Here is a 19489-nt window from a genome sequence, read left to right as displayed (position 1 = left end):
GGTAAGCGCCTCCACCACAAAGACTCAACCTTCATCGCCTCGAGTTGAGGGAACCTGCATCCCAGGGGGAGTTCTCAAAGTGATGTCAACCGACGTACTACATGACCTGTCTCACTTGAGTTTGTGGTAGACGAAATAGCAGCACCGTCATTGTTGGCTGAGGGGGTGCAGTTTCAGCCCCTAGCGCGCGCGTAGGGCCCTTTCTGCAGACCCTGGTCGCTCGAGCACATTCATGCATACTCCCAGCGCCAACAAAGACTGGGCGAGTCTATATATAGCTCCCTCAGTCTGTGGTGGAATATATCATCCATCATTTCAACAGAGCAGGTCCTCACAACCCAACTCTTCAGTCGGTATCGACATTCCATTCCTTCAATTTTACTTTCGCGTACAAACTTGGCCACGCAGTGCGTTGGTTTATCTTCTATTCGTTCCTTTAGAATGTTTTCTCTCCCAAAAATCACTGCCGTGCTGGCTATCGCAGCCACAGCATCTGCCCACGGCTATATCAGCTCCATCAACGCCGGTGGCACCGAATACCGTGGCTTCGATGTGAAGATTGACGGGTATACTCCCCAACCACCCGAGTCCATTGCCTGGAGTACTTCTGCCAAAGATGAAGGTTACGTCGCAAACCTTCATTCAGAAGACATTGTTTGCCACAGGGGCGCGATACCCGGTGTTCTCTCCGCCCCTGTTGCTGCAGGGGATGTTGTTAAAATACATTGGTCAGCGTCCTGGCCTGCTGACCATTACGGCCCTGTCCTTACCTACCTCGCCAACTGTAATGGCGATTGTTCGTCGGTTGATAAGAACACTTTGGAGTTCTTCAAGATCGATGAAGTGGGTTACACCTCGGAAGGAACCTGGGGAAGTGACATCTTGATCGCGAATGGGAAGGCCTGGGATGTCACGATCCCAGCGAACCTCAAGGCCGGCGGCTATGTCCTTCGACACGAGATTATCGCCTTGCATAGTGCCGGGACCCCACAGCCCTACCCACAGTGTGTCAACCTCGAGATCACAGGAGGCGGAGACGAATCGCCAGAGGGCGTGCTGGCGACTCAGCTCTACCAAGCATCCGACCCTGGCATGGCCATCAATATCTGGCAGGCGGATCTGACGGCAGGGTATAAGATTCCCGGCCCAGCTCTTTACTCGGACACGAAAGAGCAAGCCCCGGCTGAGGAGGATCCCGCAGCAACCACAACTCCTGCCCCAACGACTACCGCTCCTCTAGCTGAGTCCACCCTTGCTACCGAGACACAACCACCCGAGTCCACGACTTACAGCCCCGAATCAACCGGGACCTCGACAGAGAATGAAGTTGGGACCGAGAGTCCCACTGCTTGCCCGGCGGATCAGGTGGAGACAACGTCTAGCGCACCTGCGCCGACAGCCACATATGCAGCGGAAGACATTTCCTCGATAATCGATTCATTAATGCCCACTACATTGGCTGTCAAGGTGCAGAATGTCGAGTATTTCTGTACCCGGGCTCCTGAGTGAGGGGTCGTGTGGAATTCTTTCATGTTGCGAGCTTGATGGATGCATGAGTTTGAATTATGTAGCTGGTCTACTATGAATGTGTATGTGTTATGAATAAATGTACAGTTTAGTAGAGGCCAGTCGAGATATCTGATGCTGCCGGGCGAAATTGCCTGTCCAATTCACAGCTGCTCCTCGCTAATGTAGCCATGGCTGTTCCTACATTCTCGCGTCTGACATAATTTTTCGTATTCCCTGTTTGTAGAACATGTGGTGGGGAGCACAATGGATGGACCATCAAGGAAAGAGGACCGACCTATGGATCCACGACAATCCTGGTCGAGAACTCGACCTTTAAATCCTACGCCCCATGAGCTGTTGTTCCTTTCGGTAACTGTTTTCCAGCGCTCGTCCCAGCTTCTCCGTTTAGTTTAGGGCAAACTAAAGTTCGGACGCGCCTACAGAGTTAGCTTGTTTCAGCCTCGTTCAACCCTCTGTGCCCCTGTTTCATGCCCACATGGTTTTCTATCTCGAACAGGAGGCCCGCTTTCACAGGCTCAACATGTTTGGGATCGCCCATGTGAGGAAATTGCCCGTCTTGGCCGGTTGAGCTGCCGTCTACATATAGGATCTACCCTGCCCTTGGCTTTGTTCCTTTGTCTAGACGCAGTCGCTCATTCCTTTCATTCGTTCATTCAGCACCATGCCGCGCACGGTCTATACCCTCGCTTCCTTTACAGCCCTGCTGGCCAGCGGCGCCCTGGCGGCACCTGCTACATACTCTTTCCCTCGCCAAACCACCGCCGAACCCACCGAATTCACAGCCAACCCTTCCATCGGCGCAGGCGGCAGCACCTACACCGACTCCCCCCGGTTCCGCGTCTATGGTGCCACCGGAACAGCTGCCGATTCGGCCCTCCAAATGCTCGAGGCCGCATACACCTGCTTCGTGACCGATCTCGGCTGGCGCTCTCATGGTCTCTCTTACAACACCGACTCCAACACTGCTGATGTTTGGTACAAGGAGAATATTTACGTTGTTGATACACTCGATGGTGCCGCAGGCGTTATGCACTCGGACTACACCGCTGGGTTGAGCTATCTCGAGGTTGTCAACAGTTACCTCACCGACCCCAGTGTCACTGTCCATGAGTACGGCCATGCACTCACCTACCACGCCAGGAACTGGGTCGACCAGACGGACACCGGAGCCTGGTGGGAGACGGTCGCGAACTGGGTCGCTGATACGTTCATCAACTCGGATCTCTGCGCCTCTGCTAGAGAGCAGTACGGACAGAGCACTGGCAACAGTGTCATTGAGCTCCAAAAGACGATCGGCGATTCGTTCCAAGTCATTGTTGATGGGTCCGTTGGCTCTGGAAACTATTACCAGGCTTGGCCAGTCCTCACCTATCTCACCAACAACCCGGATAACATTACCGGTCTCGGCTCCAGCATTGTCTGGGATTTGTTCGCGCAGTACGAGCAAGGTTCCAACGAGAGTCCCCTGCACACCCTCGCTCGCATCCTCGGCGACACCACTGTCGGCAGCGTGATCGGTAAATACTGGGCGCGCATGGCATACGTCGACATCGGCGACGCAGCTGCAAACACGGCCTTCCTTCAGCAGCGCAACTCCCTCAGCTACGCAAACCTCGATTCTCAAGGGAATGGCGTTTACAAAGTCAAGAGCGCCAGGCAGCCTCTATATATGGGTGCAAACATCAACCCGCTTACCGTCTCTGGTGAGACGCTCAGCGTTACTGTTCAGGCCGAGGGCGAGTTCACGGCGACTCTTGCAATCCGCGATACTACTGCTGGGTCTGTGCGATATGTTGAGCTGGTTGATGGGGCTGGAGAGGCTACTGTTTCGTCTGGTGAGGAGGCCAGCCTTGTTGTTGCGAACACTCCTGCCCAGGTTATCCAGTACAACCCGTTTGAGCTTTCGAGTGAGGTTCAGGTTGGATTGGACTACTCTGTTACTATTACTGGCGGCTCTTTCCAGGAATCCTCGCGGTCGGCAATTACGAGAGAGGGGCGCATTGGGTATGGCCGGGGATGGTAAGGGCTTGCTCCTGGAGTCCCCTTCAAAGGGGCTTGTCGCTCTGAGCATGTCGCGGGCGACGCGCCACCTTTTTACAGACAATGTTTCAAGACTTCAGGTGTATATATTGCGCCCGTCTAAGCTTCATCTAGCTTCCGGATAATGTATCCTTGTACATCTAACCTAAGCCAAACTGCACATAATTTACGTACCTCGAACCCGGGACTCAAGAAACCTAGATATACACAGTAACCCACCCTAGCATGCATCGAACCGCGAGTTTCGAGGACTAGTGATGTCCGTCAATGGATAAACGACTCCACGGGCTAGAAACCTTGAAATAATATAGCATTTGGGGCTTCACAGGCTTACTCAATGCAAGTGATAAATCAAGCGGGTGGTACTATTCTACGCAAACAATAATAATTTCACAGCTTGCTTGGTGAGGTGTACTACTCTTTGGATTCACCCGCCTTCTGTCCCCGGCAAGGCATGATCCCAGCTACTTGGATACCTAGATATGTAGTGCATGCTTCCTAGTCCGCAGTGGATTTGGGAGAGTTGTCGTAGAAGTATCTCCGACCAGCGTATTTCGTTAAGTAAATGAGTTGACCTTTGCATTTGCATAGCGATACAGGGAAAACCGCGGTGTCTGACAGGAGCTGTAAACCCCAAGGCAGGAAAACCTATATCAAGGCCAAACGCTTTAGGTACACGCAAATCGTCTCGTTCCCTCATGCTACTGCCTTCGTCCAAAGGGAATTTTGTGTCGATTCTCAGCAGTAGGGTCCGTCATACACACACCAGGAGCCGGCCTTGACGCCGGTACCCATCTGGGTTGTTGGGGCGGGGGTTCTATTCAGAAGGCCGACATGAGTCAGAGATCTGGTCCGTAGGTCGCAGTGGAATAACCTACTGCGTGGGCTCCATTTCGTCGAAGAATAGTTAGGGTTGAGGGTTGGAGGTTGGAATAGAGTTTGCTGTGTAGAGGATGGTAGATCTGAAGGGCTTGCCGATGATAAAATCCAAAGCTCTTCTGACGGCATTGTTGCATATTTATAACCACTTCCCTCCCACAGAATGGTTAAACAAATCTCGGACCCGACTCCGTCCGAGGCGCCCAGATGGCTGGCTGAAGATCCAGGCGATGGCTGGCTGATTGACCTCAGAAAGCGGGGTGGCTAGCTGATGGTTGCTGGCTTGCCAGAATCATATGGCGAACCATTCGTAAATGGGTCTCACCTGCATACGCTAAGAGCACTTGTGCATCCAAGAGCATGCGGGGTAGCAGAGTAGAAAGAAAACATTCAGCTGCTACTGCAAGATGGGTCTATCGTGGCTGCCTGATCTTTTACTTCTGGCATATATGGCTGTGTCATTCACAGTGACCGTCCGAACTCACCATTTGTCCTGAGCGATCTATAGTCATCATGGCAACAATAACAATTGCCCCATACTCCCACGAAGTCTACCACAATGTTACCAAGCCTTCCCTTTACGAAGCAATCCAGGGCTTCAGATCGTCGAATGCAATGCAATACATCAACACCGTCATTCGAGACTGTTTTCTAAAGCACAACCTCCAGAAACAGTTTACAGCATGCATCAACCACCGCCACTTTGACATCTCGCCCAACGAGCGGAATATTGAGGAAGACGACGGCAGCGCTTTTGGCTCGGCCGATCTCGACGGTATCATCCCTTGCACCTGGTTGTTCCACGAGGGGAAGCTGTACCCTTATGAGTTTAAGCGGGGCGCGGAGGAGGAATCGAATGAGCCGCCGTTGGAGTTTGTCAATGAACTCGGAACGATCCTTGAGAAACATGGACTGTGCGATGTGATCGGATTGCAGGCGTATACAGACGGGATAGTTGGAATGGAGAAGACCGATCACGAACGCAATGTGAGTACGACCAGGAGTTTCCCCGAGGGGGCGCCGGAGCTCCAAGATCCGAGAAATGCTGTTGTAGCGAGTTTCGCATTCTTCTAGTGCTGTGTCAAATCAAAGGTTGTATCTGATAGCTGAGGAAATTCGGGTCTGGCATAGCAAAACGTCGGACTGCCCATGAAGTCCGCTCGAAGCATTCTACAGATCGTATCAGGTTCTCTAGTGTCACGACGACCTTTGATAGTTTCTGTTCCTGGTTCTGGTGTTGGGGCTTGGACCACATCTTCCGCCGCCTTTCTCCCCAGGTAACAAGACTTGGACACTCGAGCCATCATCCCACTTGTAACGGTAATCTATCAGGTAATTTATGGAGGATGCCAAGGTTGCTTTTAGTGTTCTGGAATCTTAATATATCTTTGTTATATTACATAGGATACAGGTATTGTTGTATAATACATATAACCTGTGGTAAGTTTACCTGAGTTTGATCCCGACTGAATAATACTGGTATCAATCTAGCTTGAGTAGGGTCAATTAACAGCATTTAATTATTTACAAGGCTAAGTGCTGCAGACAAGAAATCCTGCTGCCTATCCAAGGAAAACACTTTTATTTACACCTTGTATTAATGCCCTTCAGCAGACTTGAAGACCTAGAGTAGGACAGTCAATAATACAGTATGTAATTTGAGGGTGTAACTCTAGCAAGCATATATGCACTATATATAATGATCCCATAAGCCTCAATATAGTCACAGGAGCATAGTTACATTCTTCTACCTCTTCAAGTCCTGAATATATACCCTTTAAAATGAGTTCAGAGAATCAACGCGTATCGAGCAACCGTGCGGCTTACCAGGATGTACTGGGCAACCCTACATCGGCGCCGACAGGGGTACTCAAGGTACGTTGATTAATTCGAGGATACCCAGTTCATTGTATCGAGTGTTGCAATGAAATGAGTGCCATCGCTGATATGGACTAGGAAAGAGAAACAGGTGAAAGATCTGCGTGTCTCGAGCAGGCTAGGAACACTAGCCGGCTTGCTGAGCCCGAGCGTGACGATGCTATGGCTGATAGAATGCCACCCTGCGAGGGCCAAGTAGAGTTTGTGGGTGCCCTCGAGCTGCACTCTCCGTTCGATTCACCATGCTAACTATCACCAAGGAACCTAGCCAGACATCTGTGGCTGGCAAAAATACCTATCCCCGAGGGAAGGATGGTATGAACAGGTTGTTGTGGGAGAGGACTAGCCAGCTCTGTGACGTGCAAGCGGAGAGAGACAGATTGAAAGACGAGAAGAGCATGCATCTCCGCCGGCTTCGAGACGTCGAAATCCGCAATGCTGAGTTGGAGCGCAGGCTTACGGGCGCACATGATCGGCTCGCTAAGTATCAAGAGCTGGTTGATACTATTAGTCACATGAATCAAGGTTCGGGTGATGATGGATGCTGAGAACAGCAATAACAGGAGTATAGGTGTGACTACGCTTGATACTGATTTCTGTCTATGATCAAGCAAAGGCATGATTGATGAATGTCTCACCTAGAACTTATGACAGTAGATATACTACTATGCTAAAGCTATTTCTTTCTCTCGAGTAACAACAAGCACAGAGTGAATAGATGATATTAAAACGTAGTATGATACACAGAGGAACAGGTGTTGTAGCACACATGAGCACAATCCTGTACAGCCTGAGTATTATGTAGCTGGTGGCCAGCATATATTAAGGCTCAGCAGCTGAGTATTATCCACCAACGGACGAGGAGCTGCACTTGACAAAGTAGACTTTTCCGCCGGGTCCATGTCATTGGCTGATGCCCAAAGCATCAATGGGTTAGACAGTTAATACGCCTGGCAAGGAGCAGCACTCAATAGACATCCCCGTGAGTGAGTTTAAGCATTTCTCACACGCTCCCGGTACGCGTTAAACTCATCCTCGAGTCTTTGTATCTGCCTCGTGTTCTCTTGCAACTGGTCCTCTCTTTTCTCAGCGGCATCGACACCCCCACGTAGACCCTGCAAATCCTGTTTCAAATTTTTGACTTCATCAGCAAGACCTGCGCGTGCCTGCGCCTCGGTCCTGGAATGCAGCGCCATCCTCTTACAGGTTATATCTAACCAGTAGGAAGCGTTTGCCATGTATGTTTGCAATTGTATAATACTGTATTCCAAAGATATCTCTCCGAGAGGTATAGCTCCGGGTCTTGGTGCAGCAGCTGTGGATGAGGATTCAGCTTCGTTCACTCGGTTGCCCGGTGCGGCTGCGGTGTACGTCGGTATATGTTTGACGGGAGCACCGGTCGACGAAGTCATTGCGATAGACGGGAGAAATGGTGCACCTTCAGTAGAAGGACTTTGTAGTGCATTCGGTCCAGGTGGACACATAGAGCTTCGATCGACTGGGGCAACCGGATCAGTCATAGTTGGCGATCGGCTAACTGTCTTCCTCTGGCTAACTTGTCCACAGGTACTTGGCCGTCTGAATTCTGAACTACCACCTTGTCCGTCGACGGTCGTATCATGCACCCTACAGGTTGTTTCACCAGCGCCTGGGCATGAGAGATCTGTCTGCGATGACATACCTGCCGCCTGTGCAAAGCCGGGTACTGTCTCCTTTGGTGGAGAAGGCTTTGTAGACGCAGACGGTGAACTGGTCCGAAATGAGTTGGTTGTCTTATCCGCCGAGGCCCGGCTGAGCCTGGGATCTGTATCCTTTTTGACCTGGCGTGCTGTCAGAGATGCACTCTGCGTTTGTGCGAGGGAGACCTGAGGCTGAGAAGACGTTAGTCCGGGTCACAAAACAAGGACAGTTAGTCGAGTTATTCACCGGATTTTTCCGTCCACTGTGGTGTACGTTTCCATGATCACCATCACTCTGGTCATTGTCACTGCTTGCTGCTCTAGGCCTCTTGTTGCGATAACCGGCAGAGCCAGCCAATGTCGCTGTAGTTGGCACCTGGGCCGTGTTGGAGTCCGGTATGCCGACATTGTATCTGCGCTGTGTCGCTTGGAGGTTCTTCTTCTGCTGCTGCTCTTTTTCCATACTCTGCCATGCGTCAGACCCAACCAAAAGCTTTGGGGAAAAAGGACGTAGGGGACGAACCGTGTATTCCTGTTGAATAGCCTTTACGGTGCGGTCTTCAAAGAGTCCTAACTTCAAGAACGTTCTAAGCACAGGGACCAATGTTGCAGCAGGCAGGTCTTCTGGGTGATAACCGACGTACCTCGTAGAATTGGGGCCAGGAAAGATCGCTCCTGAGGAGTCTTTCGTCCCACAGTCGCTTGCGCTCCTCGTCTGACCAACGTTTTCGAGTCCCGCCTTTTCGAGATGGCGAGGCGCTGTTGGGTGACATTCGAGACTGAGCTGCTTCTGAGCGTTGGACCATAAAAGCCGGCTCAAGGCAACAGCAATTTATATGTGTACCCCTGAGGCTACCAAACGGCTCCCAGTCTCAGTCTACAGGAAGTCAAGCGTCGAGGAAGTCACTCTCATTATGCTTTTTTGCTTCTTTCGAGCTTGCTCGGGGACTGGATCGGCACTACACCAGTGTTTAGATGACACAACAAGTCGGTGTGCTAGCGCGTCTCACATCGGCTCCGAGAAACGATTCTAAAAGAGAAAATGAATTAAAGTTCTGTAGTATGGAGTACTTCAAAAAGGTGCGCAGACACAAACAGGCTTGGGCTCTCAAGGGGACCTAGAGCCGGAGCGAGAGACATTGCAGTAGCGTGGTTCTGGGCCTCCCTGCCGAGCTTATTGGAGTCTTTGTCTGTCTGTCACCGTTATGCCGACGCAAGCCGAACACTAGACTATCCGGCCGGAGGTGCATTATCAGTTTTACTCCGTATATCTGGGAAAAGCCATCGCCTAAGTGCTCAGGAAGCTGTCAATCAAGTGGGTCACCCCATCGGTTCAGTTCAGTCTCTCGAGGCTCACTGGCTGTCTGGCTCAGAGGCTTAGAGGCTGAGACACCTGCCAGCAGGGATCGTTGGACGAGAGGCTCCGACCAAGAACGCCCAGTGCAAATCCCGCCCCTCTTGGATCTTATCTGGCCAATCATGGAGCTCCGTCATGTACTTTAATCCAGTCCTGTAATCCTCTCGTGCTCTGCTGAGATTCTAAAAGCTGAAACTGATCGAATCTTGACGGAGATTGACATTTCCAGGGGGCTTCGAGGACTGACCGGATGTCCTTACCACCTAGTCCATGCTCAAGCCCGCCAACGGGCGCGTGTTTCATATTGGAATTTGTCTATCGTTCTGCATACGGGATTTGCTCCACACAGTCACCATGTAAATTCACTGTGCCACATGGCGTGCTTTTTGGATCTGCCTTGAGAGGGGCTGACAGGTTTCCACCCACCCGAACGCCTACTTACTAGCGGTGCAATCGTGGTCCGTGGCTTGAATTTGAACGACTTTCCTACCCCCGGCCGTGAGCGACACTGGAAGGCTCAAAGGAATCCCGTTTGGCATTCCTTTACTTGCTTGTCCTTAGCAGTCAGTTTGCCAGTAGCGGTCAAGCGAAGGATGTGCACCCCTGGCCGGTGGGAACAACTAGTCTTTCCTCGAGTCGTGATTCTCGGCTTACCGTGCGCAAGTTTCCAGGGAAACACCTTCATCGGAATCATTGATCCATGTCTCAGGACTTTGGTAGCCTTGGAATCGCCCACAGACCCTTTCTCCTATTCCTCCTTTGGGGAGTCGCAAAACTCCCAGTGCCTTGGCGCAGTCAGAGCAGAAAAAGCAAAGAGAACTCGTTCGAAAGGGAGACTGGAAATTCGCTGAAAGCTGAAGAGGCCTGGTGGTTATTTAGATACTTTAAATCCAAGCGCCTCGACACTGGTACACTTAAACCACACAGGAAATGCGTGCACAAGATCACTCTTTGGCACACGCGAAGAAGATACGCAGGCGGTGCACAACCAGGAAGCGCTGGCTTCGAGAGGACAGAGACAAGCTTTGGGACTTGAGGGGACGCTACCCACGAGCTAAATGGGCAGAGATCAAGGAGGTATACTTCCCTTCACTCAACATGGGGGCCACACGTACTCTATCATGTCTAGGCTAACAAGTTCCAAGTTAGGATCGTTTGATCGCACACCCGGTGCCTTGCGCGAAGAATATCGAGTTCGGCCTCCCTTATGCGTATTGTATAACTAAGAGTGCTGACCCTTACTAGTTACAAGAAAGGCAGAAGCAGCAGCAGCTCAACCCTTCAACTGAAGAAGAGCGCTTTGTCCAACCGACGCCCGAAAGCAACGTTGTCGTTTTGCGATTGGGGGCGCGCGCAGCAGGCCACCTGGGAGCGATGGAGGGGAGTGCACCAGCCAACCTCGTGGAGCAGGATCGCGACGATGCTATGAGCATTAGCAGTGGTGAGGATATCTCCCACGAATATAGAACAGATCCTGTGAGTAAGCCTTCTCCTATCTGTTGTGCATCAAGTACGCTGATGAAGTGTAGCCTGCGACAGCATTTCTTAAGGTCCACGACTCGCCGGAGCGTGGTCAGCGGCACACGCAGATACCACCGAGCCATGCACCTATCACGAACTATCGTCCTCCGCCATCCTCCAGTAACGCTTCCCACAACGACGCCACGGACACAAGCAATGCCATGAGCACCGCGCCCGCAGCACCATTCCGCACCACCTCGCCCCCCGCTGCAAGCACAAAGAGAGCGCAGAATGATCAACCCGACTCGGGACTATCAAGTTCCATCACAATACCGGTATCAACCGAAGGTTTGACTAGCAAGGATGCGAGGACTGCATTTGACCGGCTCCTCGCTCTCACCTGTGAAATCCACGCCAATGAGAACCACGTTACGAGACTGAAAGCGCTCGAGGATGATAAGAAAGAGCTACTTCTTGCATTGGCAACGAAGGACAGTGAGCTTGCTGAGAAAGACAAACAGCTGGAGGCCAAGAGTGCGGAACTCTCAAGCAAGGTCGATGGGATGACATCTCTGAGGAAGCAGCTAAAGGAAGCTGAGGTCCTACTCAGTGCCTTTATTGTTCACAATCAAAGGTGTTATGCACAGGATTTAAATAACATGAGAGAGCGAGCCGGCGAAACCAATGAGCTGTCTCGGCGTTTCCGAGAGCTTTTCAATACTACTGCTGATGAGTAACTGTCTATTATCAAAAGTATCTGTTTTACTCTATTATATCTTTTTATTGCACTGGACCAAGACTCGATGGACATGATGAGGTGTAAAAAGTACCAGGCTCTCTAGAAAAAGCAATGCTATTACGTGGCCCCCTATGCCCGGGCAAACGATACATCAACTCCAGCCCTGCCTATCAGCAGCCACAAACAGTCTATACCCCGGTCTAGCTCCAGACTTGCTTTTTCTCTCCTATTGGCACCCTCTACTGCAATTTCACTTGTTCGTTATTGTTGGGGGTTAGAGGTGTCCCCCCTTTTCCTAATTCCCCAGCTTCTGCATTTTTCATCACTCCTTTGGAGTGTTTTTGTTGTCACCGCACTGCCCCTTGGTGCACTAGTACTCAGCATACCTGTTCTCGCTCGTACTTGGAGAATTTTCCCCATCGTTGATAGCTCTTTTCCCAAGATGTATGATACCTCTCCAAGCAGAGAGGTGCAAGCACCTCGCCGGCGCGGGCGTCCACGAACGTCTTTGCGGTCGGAAACGGTTATCCGCTGGTCGGCCCAGGATCGAAACCGACTTTACCACCTGAAGAATCGGCCCGAGTATAGCAGCCTCAGCTGGGAAGAGTTTCAACAGGTTAGTCAAGAAACAGATAGTAAAGGCTGAGGTCATATCTAACTTGCTGACGGCATTTGGGTACTTATAGCTCAACTTCTTTCCGGGACGTACTTGGCTTGCCCTGTCGATGGCTTATGCTGTAAGCTTAGCAATTCCAATAGACCCATTACGAAGCCCTGATATAAGATAGCGAGTTGAGAAACGAGTTATGAGAGGAAGAAGTGTTATTTGTGACAACCCATTGAAGCGATTCTCTCAACCACCGGACGGTTCCTCCCCGGACAGACAAAACAAGCGGCCAAAACTCGAGAATGCCGACGACACTGAGCTGGATGAAACCAGCGGCGGGGAAGACGGCACGGAAGATGAGGACGGCAGCGAGTATGAAGACCTCACCTCCGGGGATGACGCGGCGCAAGCAACGGAGCCTGATGCTACAGGAAAGCCTGTTCGTGAATATAGCCAGCTTACCCTCATGAGGACTAGTCAGCTAACTAGAGTATGTTACCAGTCTGCCGAAAAGGACGAACGAACATCGAAACGCCATTCCTGGCACGCCGCACCGTCAAACACAATCGGACCGCAACAACCAGCTCACGCGCGTACATCTACAGGCCCATCGCCTCGCCATACAAGTCACGTCTCATGGGATCCAGCTATCTCACAAGATACTAGCGCAACGGTTGCTGTCGAACCATCCTCGTCTGCCGCCACAAGTGAGAAACATCGTGCCATACCCGAGAAAGGTCCAGCGCCCCAGCCTACATCAACACCACGGCAGCCCTCCGTACCTTCGAGCACCACACTACCAGACCAATTCTTCACCCATGCGATTCAAAACCTGATACAGTGCGCTCATGCTCTCGCCCAGCACAAGACATATCTCATGGAGATGAAGGCGCAGCAAGATGCCGAGACCGCTTTAATCAAACACCAGCTGGAAGCCGCCCAATTTAAGACTGAGAAGATATGCGAGGCTCTTAAGGAAGGATCCGAAGAAATGATGCCTGGTCTTCGGAGCTTGGAAGAAAGGGTGGCGTCGCTCAAGGAGAGATCCGAAGCAATGATGGATAATCTCCAGAGCTTAGAGGAAAGGCTTTCGTTACTGGAGCAGCCATCCCCAGAGTTTCATGAGATGAAGCAAAACGTCGATAAAATTGCATCCCTGGTTGAACAGCCCACTGCAGCTCTGACCGAGTTGGCCAACCAGGTAAATCAGATAGAGACGCGAGTGAAGGTTCTAGATGGGCTGGAGAATCTTTCGGCTTTGGATATGCTGAGGGGGTGGTTAGGGCCCAAGGATAAGTGATACTCCTGGATACATTGAGTTTTATCTTCTTCTTGTAATTATGTCTTCTAGACTCAGGGACTGAATGTTGATCCAGTAGTATATATGTTGCTCCATGAGTATACATCTGTCTCAGTTCTTCGTGACATTCCCAGCCGACTTTGTTTCTCCCTACCTCACACCTAAATATCATCTTGACAGTCCAATACGGAGTACCTCTTCTTCATCTATCTCCTATTCCTTACTAATTCTCTTATCAGTGCTCATACCTCACTGGTTGAGCCTCAGATCAATCAACGACATAAAGAGGCTAAACACACCGCGGCAGAGCAACAGTGTAAAGTGAAGGCCTAATGGCAACTCTTCATTGGTAGTGCAAGCAAGGATCATGCTGGTACTGGCTCAGCCTCAGCCTTGCCTCCATCATCCCCTTCCATCTCAGCCCCGCATCTTGAAAGATCTCTACGCTGAAGCCTACACTATTTAATCTGGTAGCCGTCCACAACAATGTCGACTGCGGTGGCTAAAGTCGCACGCCTCAAGCCGGTGATTCGCCTCGGCCAAGCGATCTCCGAATTCCAGGCCGACCTCTCGCCAGCGCAAAAGGCAGTCTTCCACGCCTACCAGAGGAGCGGAACAGCGCCGAGTGTTCGCGACGTAATGCACCTTACAGCTGAGATCAATCTTTCTACAGGGCCGCAAGGGCGTTGCTTCGGGCCACGACTGACGAATATCCTGCAAGCTGTGCAGGAATTTGCCGCGCTAGGAGATATCGTTCTTGGTGGTACTCAGCACCTTCTCGCATGTGGAGTCTGGGGAATTGTTCGCATGGTGCTCCTGGTGATTGAAGCCTACTTCAGTCTGGTTCATTTGTTTTATTCTTGGTCGACTATGGCGATCACCGCGCGGCGAGAAGGCCCTGTTGGCAGAGCTATGTGACCTTTGTGGTCGTGCTTCAAGATTAGCCGGTTTCCAAAGTAGGGAGTACTGCATTTGCTATTTGACACTGACTATGGTGGTATAGTCAGTAGTAAAGTTATCGTCCTATTTCGACCGACTTTCATTCCTACTCATGACTGCTGGCCGTTCAGCTCCGCGATACCAGGCAATGGGTGCGATGTACCCAAAGTCTGAGCGTTTGGAGTCGTATATGTTGGAATACTTCATTACAGTTGTGGATCTTTGCCATCACGCCTTACGAACCACGCGGAGCTCCACCTTTGGACAGTGGATTTCGACACTTACGGAGTCGTCACTAGATAGCTACAGTTCTGATCTGAATCTCTGGGCATGCTCTATCAAAGAAGAAGTTGATCTACTCACGGCTCAGCAGGCCTTGGATGAGGTGAAAGAAAATACTTGGTTCAGGTCTTATGTTTCACGGCACCTAGAGTCCCAGTCATACGCCAGGCAACTCAAGTCCAGGCAGCGATTGCTGGAGGCATGCTCTGCATACAACGTTGAGGATAGCTGGAAACAGATTCGCAAATGCGGTAACACCACGATCATGACAGACTCAGCAGTCTATAAAGCATGGCTGGAAATGGAGGGCTCAAACACTCTGATCTGTACCGGCAAGCTTGGGGCAGGGAAGACGGTCCTTCTCGCGAATATTATCGACGACATTAGCCTTTACGCGAGACCGAAGTCCATCATAACGTATTTCTTCTGCGAGCATGATAGACTCAACAGTTTAACAGCACGTAGCGTGATTGGATCGTTGGTACGACAGCTCTTGCAGGCCATTTTGGATCCAGGCCATAAGGGCACTTTTCTGGAAGAAGCACGAACATGCAATATCGAGGACCTCGTCGGTCTCGCTGTGCAAGTTCTCCCGTCAGATTACAGAGTCTACTTCGTCCTGGATGGAGTGATGCAGTGCAAATTGACAGAGCGGAAGCAAATCATCGATTCGCTCAGATCCCTACAAGATCTGACGTCTCTATCGTTATGCATGTCGCTCAGGACTGAGCCTTCTCGTTCATCGCAGAGGCGCATAGGTCTCAGAATGGTCAAGAAATCTGCGATACCGGACGATAACCCAGACATTGACATTTTCATCAATGCCAAGCTGGACGCGTGCCTTGAAGATGGCTCGCTTGTGATCTGAGACCCCTTATTAATTCTAGAATTGAGGGAGCACCTTTCACAAAAGGCGCACGGGATGTTCCTGTGGGTGGCGCTTTAGATACGGGCAATATGTCTCGAACGAACAGATGGGAATATCCGAAAAGCCATGGCGGACATACCTGATGATCTATCTGGTATCTATAGGCATATCCTGGCAAGGTCTCGGCCTGTAAGCGTCGAATATCAGACAAGAATTCTCGAACTTGCCATGGCGGCATGCCGTCCTCTGACCACTGACGAAATGAGAGAGGCACTGGGCGTCGTATCTGGTCACCTAACATGGGATTCACAACTGCTACTGAATGATATGACCGGCACTTTAGCATCCTGTGGAGGTTTACTTACGATTGATGAAGAGGACTTTACTGTCCGTATGGTCCACCATAGTGTGAGGACGTTCTTAAGCGTCCGTCACTCATCCCAAGATCTGAGCCTACAGAACGCCAACCGCACTATGGCAGAGATTGTTGTGACTTACCTAAATTACCCGGTGTTTTCAAAGCAGTTATCAAGAGTGAAAGCGCCTCGGGTGAAGGGTGAGTCGGTAGCCAGCGCGGTTCTCAGCACCACTATAAGTTCTGTTGGAGGGTCTCGGAAGCTGGCTTTAAAGCTCCTGAGATCGAAGAAAGGGAGAAACACAGACATTGGCCACACGTTACTCGAAGCTATCCGCCATGCGACGGAAGATGCGCCAGCCCCCCTAGTTTTTTATCAATACGCGTCTAATTGGTGGCAAGAACATATTTGGGACCTGGATTTTGCCGGGGATGACGAAACGTTCGAAAGTCTTGGGGGCACGAGAAATCGTTTCAGGCCACCTTCAACCGAGACTGACAGGGCGCCCATAGTAGAGATGTCTCGTCTTCTTAGTTCCCTGTTTCAGAAGATCAACATCAACACGCCGGACTCCCAGGGCCGCACGCCACTGTTACGTGCGGCGCAGGTCGAGCACGGCGCACTTGTTGACGTGCTTGTTGCAAACGGCGCTGACGACAAGAGCGACAAATTGGGAATGACCCCTCTACTTTGGGCGGTTGGGTCTGGCAATACGTCAATTGCAAAATCCTTGCTGAAAGCAAGGCGGCTACAGCCGAATAATAGAAATCAAAAGGGCCGCACACCGTTGATCTTAGCCATACAGTCTGGCAATAGCGCTATGGTACGAACCATACTTGATATTCCCGGCATCGATGCAAATGCGGAAGACTCCCATGGCTGGACAGCCCTGCTATGGGCCGTCGCTCGAAGAAATCGTGAGGGAGTGACACTGCTGTTTTCCCTCGCGTCGGCCAACCCAAACATTGCAGATGTCAACGGCGATACGCCCTTGCATGCAGCGGCGGAAGCTGGCGACGTAGACATTGCAGGCTTGCTCGTAATCGCTCGGGCCGAGCTAAACCAAAGAAATAAGAAAGGAATGACCCCCTTCTGGTGTGCTGCCAACGTTGGCAAGGTGGGAATGGTTGCGTATATGCTGGGGCTGAATGAAAAAACGGACAGTCGATCCGAGGATATAATCCTTTCAGAGAGCGAGGACAATCACGGACGAACACCACTATGTGCTGCGGCAGGAAATGGGCACGAGACAACTGTCAGACTGCTCATAGAGCACAATGTTGCAATTAACCACATAACTGTTGCCTCCAAAACACCACTTTGGGAGGCAGCAGAGGCAGGACATGCTTCCGTCGTACTCACTCTGACAAGCATTGAAGGGGTGGATGTGAACTACCGAACTATCAGTACGAATGAAACGCCACTCTGGATAGCAGCTTACAACGGGCATGCGGATGTCGTGAAGATTTTGTCGCAACACCAAGACGTGGATCTAAACGCGGCAGATATCTCAAACATAACTCCACTTCGGACTGCTGTATGTCAGGGACATACCGCCGTGGTAGACATTCTAGCAGCCCTACCCGAGGTCAATATCGAATGTACCGCGGAGCATGTCACAAATGTGATCCAATTGGCGCTGGCGGCTCGAAATATTGATATGCTTAACAGTTTTGCACTTCATCAGCCAACAGAGGTCCTCCTGGAGCTTCTTATTGCCGCTCGCGAGAGCCGCGCATGTGACGTGCAGAATTGGATAATGTGTTTGTCCATGAATGATTGTATTCGAGAGCTTGCCCGGGATGTCTTTGCTGATGAGGTGAAGGACTTGGCTAGCCCTGCTATCCAAAGGGACATATCTGCGTTCCTATCAGGAGGCTATCCTTGATCTTTGCTGTGTCGGGAAGCTTAGGTAGACATAAACCGAGTAACGACCGTTAAACCGCCTTTACTGCTTCTCGAGAATTATGGTTATTGCTTCCTGAAGACAGTACAACAAGCGCCCTCCTGCCCTCCCCTAACATTACTACTGGGCCGAAATACACAACTCCAACTCTCATCATCGGTCTACCATTTCACGCTATCGACCAGCCTGTGAGGTATAAAGAATTGTTTGTGCTATGGGCACATTCCCTGGCGACGGCGTGGTCCTTCTAAAGATGCAGAAGTGAGTGGTTGCTTTGTCTCAGCTAAACAAGCTCGTATCTGTATGTAAGGCGGAAGCTTGTACTCGGCGAGAACAATTCGACGAGCGGATCAATGATCATGACGCAGAGCAGCTTGTCTTCTATAGTAAATTAACATGCTCCGCCTGTGGGCTAGAAGATATCCACTGGTACTTATTTCAAGTGGACCATCATCCCGGTAGAAGCCTCGGAGTCATCCCCTAAAGAACCCCGAAAGGTTCGTCCGCCACGCCTCCAGCTGCTCCACCTTCTCCCTGCTCCTTTCCATTTCCTCCCTCATTTCTCTGAAAGCCTGCTCCATGGCCTTCAGGTCTGGCCCTGCCGAGGTTTGGAGTCCTTCTCGTTCTCTCCTTTCGTCCGCAAGGTGCTCCTGCAAGGTGCTAACCTTGTTTTCAAGACTCTCAACGCGCTCGACGAGGTGATTCTCTCTCTCAGCCTGAGCTTTCCGTTCCTTTACTAGGTTGCCGCTCATTTGGTTTAGTAGACTGTGAGTTCCTAGAACGCATTGTTCCGTTGGTAAGTCGGGGCTGATTATGTGCGTTTTGTCAGGCTTGGAGTTTGAGGTTGATGTAGTAGTGTGAGGAAAGAGGTCATTGCCTCCGCATGCTGCGCGGCGGAACTTTACGCGTTCGAAGAGTTGCTGCATTGAGAGTCGTGAGTCTGTTGTTGGAGGCTGTGTGTGTAGATTAGGAGTGTTCGTGGCTGAAAGCGTTGGGGACACATATGAGTTGATAGTCGTGTCGATGGTGACTGTCTTTTGTCGCTTATCCAACGGTCGGGGAGAGCTATGTGTACGCTTCCGATTATGTCGACCCTTAGAACTTGTCAGTTACCACCACGGTAAGTTTGGCAGATGGCCTAATTGCTCACCGTGTCTCGTTCTCCATTTGCGTAGATACAAGTATCATCGCCGCTGCGGATGCTTGCAGCTTCGGAGAGGCCGTCACCATCGTCATCGAATAGACCCCGCGGTATCAGCAGGTCTGCAGAACTGTCTCCCACTCGATGTGCGTCTAGACCTTGTACTGGATGGTTGCCTTCCAGAGCGGTGTTATCAAAGTCCGGTTTGCCAGGAGGTGGTAAGCCGACCTCCATATCGCGTAAGAGTTTCTATTGCAATTTAGGACACCCCCTAGCAGGAACCCCAGAAGGCAAGGAAAGGTACCGTGTGCTTCTTTCGCAGCGCACTTGCTGACCGGCCTGTGAAAAGGCCTAACTACACTACCTGTTAGCGTGATTATTTAGAAGAATGAAGGCGGCTGTCTGTCAACATTTTCGAATTCAGTCCATGACAAGCGGTCATGGAGGTCTTTCTGGGAGAGAAGGAGTTTTTCGTCTTCGTTGGTCCAGGGGAGAGGGAGATTCGACATCTTGTTGGGTGTTGCTGG

At 51.0% G+C, this 19489-nt stretch overlaps 9 protein-coding genes across 9 annotated transcripts; 7 read left to right on the top strand and 2 right to left on the bottom strand.

Annotated features, from left to right (window-relative positions):
• Window positions 1-441: 441 nt before the first annotated feature.
• On the top strand, window positions 442-1509 carry BJY04DRAFT_214745 (lytic polysaccharide monooxygenase auxiliary activity family 9 protein; the record flags this gene model as incomplete). Its single annotated transcript, XM_073715290.1, has 1 exon — window positions 442-1509. The coding sequence occupies one exon, from the start codon at window positions 442-444 to the stop codon at window positions 1507-1509; it is 1068 nt and encodes a 355-aa protein (XP_073574677.1).
• Window positions 1510-2191: 682 nt separating this feature from the next.
• On the top strand, window positions 2192-3553 carry BJY04DRAFT_214744 (uncharacterized protein; the record flags this gene model as incomplete). The annotated part of the gene is made up of 1 exon (XM_073715289.1): window positions 2192-3553. One exon carries the CDS (start codon window positions 2192-2194, stop codon window positions 3551-3553), a length of 1362 nt encoding a protein of 453 aa, XP_073574676.1.
• Window positions 3554-4852: 1299 nt separating this feature from the next.
• BJY04DRAFT_180916 (uncharacterized protein) lies at window positions 4853-5963 on the top strand. The gene has a single exon (XM_073710128.1). It carries the CDS (start codon window positions 4963-4965, stop codon window positions 5521-5523), a length of 561 nt encoding a protein of 186 aa, XP_073574675.1. The 5' UTR covers window positions 4853-4962; the 3' UTR covers window positions 5524-5963.
• A 130-nt stretch (window positions 5964-6093) lies between these two features.
• BJY04DRAFT_155690 (uncharacterized protein) lies at window positions 6094-7002 on the top strand. The gene is made up of 3 exons (XM_073708950.1): window positions 6094-6324; window positions 6406-6531; window positions 6588-7002. Exons 1-3 carry the CDS (start codon window positions 6232-6234, stop codon window positions 6873-6875), a joined length of 507 nt encoding a protein of 168 aa, XP_073574674.1. The 5' UTR covers window positions 6094-6231; the 3' UTR covers window positions 6876-7002.
• Window positions 7003-7032: 30 nt separating this feature from the next.
• On the bottom strand, window positions 7033-9199 carry BJY04DRAFT_180913 (uncharacterized protein). The gene is made up of 4 exons (XM_073710127.1): window positions 8651-9199; window positions 8530-8576; window positions 8254-8472; window positions 7033-8198 (listed from the first exon to the last, which is right to left on the bottom strand). Exons 3-4 carry the CDS (start codon window positions 8467-8469, stop codon window positions 7320-7322), a joined length of 1095 nt encoding a protein of 364 aa, XP_073574673.1. The 5' UTR covers window positions 8470-8472; window positions 8530-8576; window positions 8651-9199; the 3' UTR covers window positions 7033-7319.
• Window positions 9200-10175: 976 nt separating this feature from the next.
• On the top strand, window positions 10176-11255 carry BJY04DRAFT_155648 (uncharacterized protein). The gene is made up of 3 exons (XM_073708948.1): window positions 10176-10440; window positions 10509-10556; window positions 10609-11255. The coding sequence occupies exons 1-3, from the start codon at window positions 10294-10296 to the stop codon at window positions 11047-11049; spliced, it is 636 nt and encodes a 211-aa protein (XP_073574672.1). The 5' UTR covers window positions 10176-10293; the 3' UTR covers window positions 11050-11255.
• A 1189-nt stretch (window positions 11256-12444) lies between these two features.
• BJY04DRAFT_180903 (uncharacterized protein) lies at window positions 12445-13648 on the top strand. Its single transcript, XM_073710126.1, has 2 exons — window positions 12445-12609; window positions 12673-13648. Exons 1-2 carry the CDS (start codon window positions 12473-12475, stop codon window positions 13004-13006), a joined length of 471 nt encoding a protein of 156 aa, XP_073574671.1. The 5' UTR covers window positions 12445-12472; the 3' UTR covers window positions 13007-13648.
• Window positions 13649-13956: 308 nt separating this feature from the next.
• On the top strand, window positions 13957-17937 carry BJY04DRAFT_232386 (ankyrin repeat domain-containing protein; the record flags this gene model as incomplete). The annotated part of the gene is made up of 7 exons (XM_073719745.1): window positions 13957-14289; window positions 14474-15096; window positions 15133-15298; window positions 15329-15550; window positions 15638-15965; window positions 16005-16048; window positions 16085-17937. 7 exons carry the CDS (start codon window positions 13957-13959, stop codon window positions 17801-17803), a joined length of 3435 nt encoding a protein of 1144 aa, XP_073574670.1. The 3' UTR covers window positions 17804-17937.
• BJY04DRAFT_180901 (uncharacterized protein) lies at window positions 17624-19212 on the bottom strand. The gene is made up of 2 exons (XM_073710125.1): window positions 18972-19212; window positions 17624-18915 (listed from the first exon to the last, which is right to left on the bottom strand). Exons 1-2 carry the CDS (start codon window positions 19194-19196, stop codon window positions 18295-18297), a joined length of 846 nt encoding a protein of 281 aa, XP_073574669.1. The 5' UTR covers window positions 19197-19212; the 3' UTR covers window positions 17624-18294.
• Window positions 19213-19489: the final 277 nt, after the last annotated feature.

The sequence above is a fragment of the Aspergillus karnatakaensis genome, assembly GCF_047715665.1.
Source record: "Aspergillus karnatakaensis strain CBS 102800 unplaced genomic scaffold BJY04scaffold_8, whole genome shotgun sequence".
Classification (NCBI taxonomy): domain Eukaryota; kingdom Fungi; phylum Ascomycota; class Eurotiomycetes; order Eurotiales; family Aspergillaceae; genus Aspergillus; species Aspergillus karnatakaensis.
Note: the sequence above shows the minus strand (reverse complement) of the source record. Positions and strands in the feature narration are given on the sequence as shown.

Coding starts and splice junctions, on each gene's coding strand:
- BJY04DRAFT_180903 (XM_073710126.1), top strand. CDS start 12,473: ATGCCGACGACACTGAGCTGGATGAAACCAGCGGCGGGGAAGACGGCA. Junction 12,610..12,672: donor CTGATGCTACAGGAAAGCCT/GTTCGTGAATAT, acceptor GTATGTTACCAG/TCTGCCGAAAAGGACGAACG.
- BJY04DRAFT_180916 (XM_073710128.1), top strand. CDS start 4,963: ATGGCAACAATAACAATTGCCCCATACTCCCACGAAGTCTACCACAAT.
- BJY04DRAFT_155690 (XM_073708950.1), top strand. CDS start 6,232: ATGAGTTCAGAGAATCAACGCGTATCGAGCAACCGTGCGGCTTACCAG. Junction 6,325..6,405: donor CGCCGACAGGGGTACTCAAG/GTACGTTGATTA, acceptor GATATGGACTAG/GAAAGAGAAACAGGTGAAAG. Junction 6,532..6,587: donor GCGAGGGCCAAGTAGAGTTT/GTGGGTGCCCTC, acceptor ACTATCACCAAG/GAACCTAGCCAGACATCTGT.
- BJY04DRAFT_155648 (XM_073708948.1), top strand. CDS start 10,294: ATGCGTGCACAAGATCACTCTTTGGCACACGCGAAGAAGATACGCAGG. Junction 10,441..10,508: donor AATGGGCAGAGATCAAGGAG/GTATACTTCCCT, acceptor ACAAGTTCCAAG/TTAGGATCGTTTGATCGCAC. Junction 10,557..10,608: donor CCTTGCGCGAAGAATATCGA/GTTCGGCCTCCC, acceptor GACCCTTACTAG/TTACAAGAAAGGCAGAAGCA.
- BJY04DRAFT_180901 (XM_073710125.1), bottom strand. CDS start 19,196: ATGGAGGTCGGCTTACCACCTCCTGGCAAACCGGACTTTGATAACACC. Junction 18,916..18,971: donor CAAATGGAGAACGAGACACG/GTGAGCAATTAG, acceptor ACAAGTTCTAAG/GGTCGACATAATCGGAAGCG.
- BJY04DRAFT_180913 (XM_073710127.1), bottom strand. CDS start 8,469: ATGGAAAAAGAGCAGCAGCAGAAGAAGAACCTCCAAGCGACACAGCGC. Junction 8,199..8,253: donor ACAGTGGACGGAAAAATCCG/GTGAATAACTCG, acceptor ACGTCTTCTCAG/CCTCAGGTCTCCCTCGCACA.